The sequence below is a fragment of the Eucyclogobius newberryi genome, unplaced genomic scaffold (assembly GCF_026437365.1).
Source record: "Eucyclogobius newberryi isolate DKJ021-1_F unplaced genomic scaffold, fEucNew1.0.hap1 SCAF_13, whole genome shotgun sequence".
Lineage (NCBI taxonomy): Eukaryota > Metazoa > Chordata > Actinopteri > Gobiiformes > Gobiidae > Eucyclogobius > Eucyclogobius newberryi.
This window is the reverse complement of record NW_027315757.1, coordinates 4525778-4535982: the sequence shown is the minus strand read 5'-3', so window position 1 is coordinate 4535982 and position 10205 is coordinate 4525778. Positions and strand designations below refer to the sequence as shown.

The window sequence follows — 10205 nt, the reverse complement described above, 5'->3', positions numbered from 1 at the left end:
ATCCCTATTCCTGAAACCCATGAATATCATTCTGCAAAATGTGAAAGATGACATGCTATGTAAATCATTTGCAAGCAGAGTAGAGGTTGTTGTAAAATTTATTTCCTTGTTTTAGTTCTTTCATTTGTGTTTCAATGACGAAGACGTTTCAGTGAAGCTCATCTTGTGGCAGGACTCACTGCTGTCAAACAACAAGAGACAACTGTCAGTACAAGTGTGGCCATTCGTGTGTGTGTGTGTGTGTGCACGTGTGTGTGCACGTGTGTGTGCACGTGTGTGTGCACGTGTGTGTGCACGTGTGTGTGCACGTGTGTGTGTGTGTACACGTGTGTGTGCACGTGTGTGTGTGTGTGCACGTGTGTGTGCACGTGTGTGTGCGCGTGTGTGTGCGCGCGTGTGCGTGTGTGCTTGTGTGTGTGTGTGCACGTGCACGTGTGTGTGCACGTGTGTGTGTGTGTGTGTGTGTGCGCGTGTGTGCGCGTGTGCGTGTGTGCGCGTGTGTGTGTTGATGTCTGTTTTGTACCTGGAGGTCCCAGACCACCATGGCTCCATCTAGGGCTACACTGCTGAAGGAGCTCACATTGTCCCTGGCCCCGGACACGATGCACAGCTGACTGAAAACATAATGGATGAATAGATAAAGTGAGCGACAGTATAAGATATAAGAGGTATAAAATATTCCTAGTCCAGTCTGTTTGAGATTAGAGCGTATATCTGTCTTCAGAGGTTTCAGTGACACAAGATTGAGTCAGAATCAGTTTGGAGATGCCATTGACTTCAAAGAATCCACCATTATTTTTCAGAAATGCAGCTAGTAGTACAGAAAGAGAGCAGTGCTGATTAAAAGTGACGTACGTGATGCTGTTCTGGTGTAGTGTGTTCAGTTCACTGCTGTCCTCGTCTGTGGCCTTCTTGTCCAGGTTGCGGAAGTGTTGCATGGCCGACACAGTGCTCTTTGAAGTTTGCTTGGGCACGTCCAGCTTCTTGACAAACTGCAGACTTCCCGGGCCTTGGTAGGAGTACTGGTACGGGCAGCAGCCATGACCCTGAGGCACAGCAAGCATGGTTCACAAACATAGCAGCATTACTCCTATTGGTCCGGTAGTTTGATCAATTGTGGCTTTTTTTCCCCCATGGAAATGCTTTTTTCCACAGTATGGTATTAAGTTACTTATTTTGCATTATTGAATTACAGGTGTTTTTAGAACATGCAATTGTCTCTATAGGCTTTAATAAAGTCATTAATGCTTTTCCAAAATGGCCTAAAAGTGCAGTAAATATTGCACTCTTCCCTACTGGCCTTAATGAAGTTGCTATTGTATATTGAGGAACATGGGCTGCTCGGTTTAAAACTCTGGTGCCGAGGCTGAAGAAACATTGGATTCTCTCCTCCTTGAGGAGCGAGCGATGGCCTTGAAGCAATGTCCTTGAAAGTGCACTGTTATCGCAGATTAAGGCCAAGTAAAAATGTGTTGGCTGGAAAATGCAACTTCTTTTAAGACGGGCACAGAATTATAAAGGACGGAGACTAAAAGTTGTCTTTTTTGGTTGTCGCAAAAGTTCTTGAGATGACATGAGCTCAGTGGATGTTGCCCTTTGTGTGTCCGTCTGCGTCTCCTTCCTTCCTCGGAGGTTTGGGGGGAACTGGTCACTCCAACTCTTCCTCTTCCGCGTTGCTGGAGCAAATGCCTCGGGCTGAAAAGTGCTGATGCGCACTATTCTGTTTTTGCTCAGTCCACTAGGGGATGGTGTTATTGTAAAGTTAGCAGTACACGCACTAAACTTTAGTGTTGTGGCTTTGGGAAACAAGTGACAAGTGCAAGCCTGGACAGAGCCACGGGGAAAACACAGGTCAGAGTGTAATCAAGTATTAACATGACAGAGTGAAGCTGCTGTGAGCTGTGTCCACACTAATGTGACCGATGCAATCATTTGATTCACTACATGAAGAGTTTATTCTAAAGCTTAAACTATAAAAATAGTGAACGCAGATCGAATTTGTTCAGCAACAGCAACATGTCGGTGATATCAACATTTCATATCAGAAATCACATCACAAGTCCATATTCCTGTTCCTGCTGCTAATGTATGAATATGGACTCATTTCACCTGCTGCAGATTTGTGCCACAGGATCATATAGAACTATTAATAGGCTATATAAAGCTATTTATTTCTTATCATTTTTACGTGATGTTGAAGGGTTGAATATTGGCCCGTGACCCAAAAGGAGTTTACTATCCCTGCCGTAGAGGGCGATGCATACTCATAGAACTACAGTTACATTAGGTAACCCTCATTACTGTAGAATAGATACCACTTTAGTCTAGCATCCTCACAATCACAAGACTACTTAATAAGGTGTAATAGAAACCAATGCCCGAAACAAATAGGCCACATATCTCCCACCATTATTTTCAGTTTTCCAGATACGGAAGCAGCTTTATTGTGACAAGGTCTGACAGCAACAGATCATTTAACGCTGCGCAAATAACAAAGATGAACGGAGCCATAGTCACAAATATGTTCGCTTTTTCATCCGTTTACTCCTTTTTAAATTTACACTAAAATGTACACTGTTAAACTAAAAGTTACAAAGCAACAAGCTCAGATTCCTCTGTTTTCTTGTTGATGACCAGGCACAGAGTGAAGCTGCTGCTGCCACATCATTCTACTTCAAAGCCCATCACATATGTGTCATTAAAAAACGCACTCACTTAAGCTTTCAAATGATAAATATCTAAACATACATAACTGGTTGTGGATTCTTGTCTGCCTATGTAACAAACTTTGTACAAGCTGATAGGAAGCTACAATTTGAAGAACTGGGGAGCTGGAGTAAACCTTATGTGGGCGGAGATGTTTACATAAATGATGTATTAAAAAGCCAATAGTTAACATCGGATTGTTGTTTTCAGTTGATCAAAGTGTTACTGGCCTCACCATATCCACACTTTATGTATTTTTATACTTTTCTTAGTTTACCATAAGTACAATCCTATTAGGCTATATAAACTGGAAAGTTTTCATTTAGCAATTTAGGCCGCAGTTATTATATTACTTGGTTTACGGATTTTTTTATTAAATAAATTGAACAGGCGGACGAAATATAAATATAATTTCAATTACAAAAGATTTTTTCTTCATAAAACATTAATATAATAATTCAAGGAAATATGGCGACAGGCAGGAAAAATATATATAGTCCAGAGGCTCGCTGTCATCGGTGCTGCTGCAGGTGATTTCCATGACATCGCGGTCACATATTTTGTCGGGCAGGTGTCTGTTTAGTATATCTCCAACTGTATCATCCCCATCACCACTTGCATATTTTTTCAAGACGATATGGCCTCCCAGATAGAACAGTTATGCGAAACCACACTGACCCATGGAGCGTTGAGCGCTCTGAGCACCCATGATGCATCGCGCATACTCGCGTAGCGCATGGATCTGTTAGGCAGAGCGTCAGTACAATGCTTTCCAAAATAAATTACTCCCGCAGGATTTTGGCAAAAAATTGCTTCACGCGCTCTTATCTTTTGACTTAATACCGCTTTTTATTTAATGCTATTTTGCATTGTCGGCGGTACTTTATAAAAAAAATGCGATAGTTTATTTTATTTATAAATTAGAAATCAATAATCTAAGTGCGGCGGATCCGTAAACCAAGTAATAAAATAACTGCAGCCTTAGTTGATTAATTGATCAATAGGGTCTTAGTTGACCAATTGTAATATCAGGATTATAAGGATTTATCTTAAACTTGACCAAAAGGAGAAAGCGTGAGTGAGTTAGTCGGAGTTTTGGGGAGGACTGGACAGTTTTATCTGCCTTTTACCAAACAAACATTAAAATCCAAATTAAATGTGCTAATTTAATACTAGTTAAGGCTCATGAGACTATTGAACTTGCTATATTTCAACAACAACAACAACAAATCTGCATATCCAGGAGTTTCAGAGTGTTGAAAATCTAGCCATAGCATTTAGAAATTCAAAGCAATATTCATTCTTGTGAATGGGCACATGTATGTCCTCATACTATCGCCTACAAACAGGAACTTGAAATCCATTTGATTTTCAAGCCCTCCGTTAAATAAAGGAGATGGGTCTTGTTTTGTTTTGTTTTGATATTACCCAGCAATATCTCGATAATTAAAAACTCTGAAGTTCAAGTAAAGACAATAAATCTTACCGCAGCAGCAATCTCAGTGGGGCTGACGTAGAGCACACTCAGCAGAGGCAGGCGCTGCATGGTCAGTGTGGTCACCCTGTGGAAGAGGGGATTTGTGTGATTACAAAAATTATCTGGTTGTTGATAAGGAGGTCTCCCAAAGTAGCACTCACTCCTACGTCACTAGAACTAATCTGAAGTGCAGACAGAATTCCCTTGGCGAGGAAATTCTTCATAGCAGATCAAAAAACAAATCAGGTGGGGCGACATTGCACCTATAACTGATTACTAGGTATTTTCGAAATGGCTGGGGTAAAAAAAGCACATTCTTACTAGGTCACCTCTACACAGCTCTGACCTGCAGCTTGGCAAGGTGATGTGACCAGCTTGTTTGAATGGAGATAGCTAGCCAGCCAGACTGTGGACCAAAAAGTCTACTTGAGAAGCAGATGCAGGAGGAGATGTGTAAATATTTCAAACAAAGCATCGCACTCTCAGATGGTAAATATGTTTAGATTTCTGCCTTAGTCATATATTTTTTATAAAACTAGTGCAGATGGGAGTAGCCCAGGGGGCTAAACTATCTTGTGGCAGAACATTCCGTTTAATTTCATAATCTTATTTTATCATTAAAATACATTGGGATTGAACAGAGGTTGTAATTTGGAGGTCCTACTCTCAAGGCGGGAACACTACTGGATCAACCACCTAAAACTCTCTCCTCATTGACTCAATATTCACTATGATTTGAAATGCTTCTTGTTTCTGAAAATGTTTCTAACATATTTTAATGCGATCCATCGGGTGCTCGAGGGTTCATGGGAGTTTGCCCAACCAGTCCACATGTGCTTGGTCGATCTGGAGAAGGCTTTCGACGGTGTCCCTCGGGGTGTCCTTTGGGGGGTGCTCCGGGAATACGGGGTCCGGGGCCCTTTGCTCAGGGCTGTCCGGTCCCTGTATGACCGGAGCAGGAGCTGTGTTCGCATTGCCGGCAGTAAGTCAGACCTGTTCCCAGTGCATGTTGGACTCCGCCAGGGCTGCCCTTTGTCACCGGTTCTGTTCATAGTTTTTATGGATAGAATTTCTAGGCGCTGTCAGGGGTCGGAGGGTGTCCGGTTTGGGGACCACAGGATCTCATCTCTGCTGTTTGCAGACGATGTTGTCCTGATGGCTCCATCAAACCCGGACCTGCAACATGCACTGGGACGGTTTGCAGCCGAGTGTGAAGCGTCTGGGATGAGAATCAGCACCTCCAAATCCGAGGCCATGGTTCTCGACCGGAAAAAGGTGGCTTGCCCTCTCCAGGTGGGTGGGGGGTCCTTGTCCCAAGTGGAAGAGTGACCGAAAGGACAAGACTCAAATACAAGCGGTCAAAATGAGTTTCCTCCGCAGGGTGGCTGGGCGCTCCCTTAGAGATAGAATGAGGAGCTCAGTCACACAGGAGGAGCTCAGAATAGAGCCACTGCACCTCCAGCTGAGGTGGCTCGGACATCTGTTCCAGAGCCTCCTGGGCGCCTCCCTGGGGAGGTGTTTCGGGCATGTCCCACCAGGAAGAGGCCCTGGGGAAGACCCAGGACACGCTGGAGGGACTATGTCTCTCAACTGGCCTGGGAACGCCTCGGGATCCCCCCGGAGGAGTTGGAGGAAGTGTCTGGGGAGAGGCAAGTCTGAGAGTCCCGGCGGATGGATGGTTTGTTAAATCTTGGTTTAAACCTGGTCTTCTCCTAGGTCTGCTTTGCACTAGTCAAGTCAGATTTCTGATGACCACTGGGTTTGCATCGCCTGGATTTTAGTGCTTTTGTCCCATTGTTGGTAATGTTATGATATTTTTAGTTCTCTGAAAGTAAAGTCCCATGTTGATTTTTGTTATTGAATTGCCTCTGTGAGTCGTTTGTGGCCATTATAGAGATAAAACATAAAATTGTGGTGTGATTTTGTAGTCCGGCCCCCCCAAAAAATCTGGCCCCCTGGAAAATTTGAATTGGTCTAGGTCTCGGTCTCGACATTCAGTGGTCTTGGTCTGGTCTCGGTCTCGACATTCAGTGGTCTTGGTCTGGTCTCGGTCTCGACATTCAGTGGTCTTCGTCTCGTCTCGGGACCCTGTGGTCTTGTGTAGATCTTGGTCCCGATTAGTGTGGTGTTGATTTCTACACTATATAAAATTACTCCCACTATTAGTACAGGCCAAACCAAAACTGTAAAACTAGTGTCCCATATATATCCATCAGTAATACTGGAAAGGTTCACTGCAGTGGATTAAGCAGAGTGCAGATGCCATTTTGTCACTGTTTGGTTGGGGTTATTTTAGGTCACCCTGGTGTTTATGTTGGGGCACTAGGTGACCTTGTTTTCATTTGGCCACAATGGGGCATGATGCAGGAAAGTCTATATGAACGCAGAGGTGTCAGGGCACTGGGTGTTTGGGTGACAAGAGATCACATGATTTTTATCGCTTTCATAGACCTGGGTGGTCAAACCTCCAGTTTTCTCTACATTTTGTGCCATCCATCCTCTTTTTGCCATATTGTTTCATTGATCTAAGAGCTGCATATTTCATGGAAATCCTTCACAGTCGGACTATACCCTGACAAATTGTATACTGAAGAGCATTAGTTCTGGATCTCCCAGTAGCGACAAACGGTTAGGAATACGCTGTCGCTATACAATGAAAAACCATGACCTTTTGGAAAAAGAAAAGCCGCCATTAGTATTACTATTTGGAAAATATGGCACATGCTGCATAGAACTGCACTTAAACAACACAGTGTCAAAATGCCCATTATTCACTTGGTTGCCAAGTGACTCATCATTACTGTGGGTTCTGGGAGTGTCCTATTCAAAACCGTGTATTTGGGCCTCAAAACTCCTGCCATGGACACAATAAATGGATACCTTTGGAACATACTTTTGGTGGCAGGAAAGGCCAATATGAAAAAAAGGCATTACACAAACTGCCCCAACAATTGGACGCGACTAGAATTATAACTTGCACTCAAATTAATTTTTAAATATTACTTTGCAGTAAGGAGCTAGCTAAAAATACTGAGCACTCAAGCCTCCGTGCAGGACTATATAGAAAATCTAAAGCATGCATGAAAAATACAACTCTATTAAGCCTACAATGGGAGGAAACGTGGTCAAAAGCGCTTAAAATTCAATTTAAAATAATATGGCCAAGGGATGGGTGATATGGCACAAAAGTTGCACTTTGATTAAAATTGTAATCACCCAAAATTTGAATATGCCTGCAATTTATAAAGCCTATAATGCCTATGGGCTTATAGTCTGCTTTAGTTCATTTTAAATTGGTTTAATAGGTACATTGTCATCGATTAACATTTGCTTGTTTTGTTTCATCTTAATGTCCTCTGCACAATATTACTCTGTCAGGGGTGAACACACACTAGAAGTTTGTCTGCTGCACGTCTCCTCTAGCGTCCGGATGGATACTCCAGGGGGAAAGAAGACAAGACGCAAACAGGGACTTCATTGTAGAAAACTTCACTGTTCACTCACAAATCTCAGGCTGCACCTCTTGTAACGCAGTAAAGTCAAAAAGACACTGGATTGTTCGCTGGACTCTTCCCGAAGACATTCGCACCCGAATATTCGCGAAGGAACAATAAACTTGTAATGTTCACAGATTAAACTACTTAAGGCTCCTCAAAGATGCAACTTGCAGCTCTAATTAAGTAATAAAGGCTTGTTAAATATGCACTGGGCTTTAGTTTGTCCTTTCTTTGACAATAGTTGCGTGGGAGTGTGGGAAGTGTGAAAACATTGCTTTTGTCCCCTCCTATTTAACTATTTTAAATGTTTTCCCATCGCCAATAATTAAAGACCCGAATTAATCCAATTGATTTGATTTATTGCCCTATTATAAACCTATTTTAATGAACTTTTTTCTTTGCACTTTATCAAGTTATCTTATTTGACATCTTACCAATTTGACATATCTCCTATTTTTGAAATACCTCCCGCCTCTTCCACAAAGAAGGTGGTACAATAAGTCTGGAGCCTCAAAAACAGACTCTTTCATATATTCATGTGTAAGTTCATAGTAATTGTGACAGGCTGAACTCACTCCTTATTCTTGGAAGCATCAGCCACAGCGATGCTGCTGTTGTGAGCTGCCCACACCAGCTGGTCTCCACTGGGGCTGAAGGAGACACTGTGCACCCAGCCACCACAGTCTTTGTGCTCCAGCAGCACCTCCCCAAATGGCATCTTCACCCCCCAAGCTGTGGGCCCCGGCTTGTCCTCAATGTCCTTAATGTAGGTGGAGAAAATCCTAGAAACACAATCAAATATCATTTTAAACTACGTCTGCAACAATTTATATCAGCTCTTCTAATCATTCACTAATCAGATCTTTAGGCTTTGATCTATTTTGTTTAAGATGTATATATTTTTTATGTTATGAAAAAAATAAATAGAACAAAACAAGAGAGTGAAAGACACAATTAAGAAGGAAATAAGAGTAGCCGAAAGAGTAAACCAGACAGTAAAATGTGAGTGCGGGAGAGATGGAGCCACCAGCGCGAAGAGACTGATGATAGTGACATGATTCTGACATGATCAGACTTTATGCTCCATGTTGGCTGTCTGCTTTAGTACATAAACTCTGACTAAATCTGCTCATCAATGTGTCAAATGTGGGAAATTGAAAGTATATGCAGAGTGCAGCAGGGGGCGTGGTGAGCCAGGGAGGGTATATATCCAGATCTTTCTGAGGATCGGTGTCAGGAGTGCCAGGGGAGTTTTTTTGGGGGGGCCCTTCATTAGGATTGGACCTCCCTCTCTTGTACTCTCTTTTACTCTCTCCTGCATCTCTTTGGGATCAGTGCCGGTTTCCAGCATGAACCCTTGTGTTTACTATTTTATCTTTGACGACGACCACCACCACCACCACCACCACCACCACCACCACCACCACCACCACCACCACCATCATCATCATCATCATCAACTTTCTCACCTTGTACATCATCATGAGTGTTTGTAATTTTATAAAATCTTGTAATTTCAAACATTCAAAACTTATCAATGATAAGCTCAATACAATCAATCCAATGGAATTGGAAAGAAATTGGAAATTCTTTAATGTGAATGGCACTGAACCCAATCAAAAGAATTGCCAGAATTTTAAAGAATGAAAAAAGAAAGAATAGACATTATGTATTTACAAGAGCACATTTGAATGACACTGAACATCAAAAAAAAAAAAAAAAAATGACTATTCATCATACAGAGGCAAACACAGAAGGGGAGTTGCAATATTTATTTCAAACCGAAAAGCTTTTGAGCAGAGTTTTGAATGTAAGGATAAAGAGGTTCCTGGTTAAAGGGATAAAGAAATATTAATAGAAAGGTTTTCACTCTATTAAATGTGTATGATCCACCAGGGGGCGAGATTACGTTCTACTATGCTGATGTCATGGACCCTTGCAAAGCAGTCTTGAAAGACAAATTATAGCCACAAACTCCGAAAAAAAAGAAACAAAGGGAGAAAAAGCTAAATGATCTGCAAGATGAATTAAACCAAGCCAAAAAGGATGCCTTAAAAATATACAAGAAATTAAAAAGATAAGAAGAAATTAATGACCTGACTTCACAGGAAATAGCTAAGAAAATGCTCTTTACCAAACAAAGATAAGATCAAAACCTTCTAAATTACTATCTTGGAAACTTAGAAAACAACAAGCTGAGAGAACAATTTCTAAAATACGGAACAGGCAAAGTGATCTTAACCAAACAGACCAAAGACCAAATTCAACCAGCATGTGAATCCTTCTATAAAAAACGTTTCTCAAAAATTCCAGAAGATAAAGAAGATTATATAAATTCCTTTCTGGTCAGCCTGTTATGTCAGAAGAACAAAATAAAAAGGGAGCTGAAAAACAAGGTGCAATCAAAAATATGAAAGAACAATACATCTCCAGGAGCGATAGGTTCACCTCAGGGTGGTATAAAGCTTTAAAAAATACATACTCCTTTTGACAACTTTTAACAGGGCACTTAAGAAAGATCCCTC

At 41.8% G+C, this 10205-nt stretch overlaps 1 protein-coding gene across 2 annotated transcripts in view; it reads right to left on the bottom strand.

The window, feature by feature from the left end:
• Positions 1–80: 80 nt before the first annotated feature.
• The window catches only part of LOC140357844 (actin-related protein 2/3 complex subunit 1A-A), a 17231-nt gene continuing 7106 nt past the window's right edge, over positions 81–10205 (bottom strand). The window contains exons 6-10 of one of the 2 annotated variants that reach the window (XM_072442373.1): positions 8256–8462; positions 4193–4268; positions 856–1046; positions 524–614; positions 81–181 (exon numbers count right to left, since the gene is read on the bottom strand). In XM_072442373.1, coding sequence (XP_072298474.1) covers positions 176–181; positions 524–614; positions 856–1046; positions 4193–4268; positions 8256–8462 — 571 coding nt within the window. In that variant the 3' untranslated portion in view covers positions 81–175. The remainder of the gene's footprint in view (positions 182–523; positions 615–855; positions 1047–4192; positions 4269–8255; positions 8463–10205) is intronic. The other variant, XM_072442374.1, reaches the window with a different exon arrangement.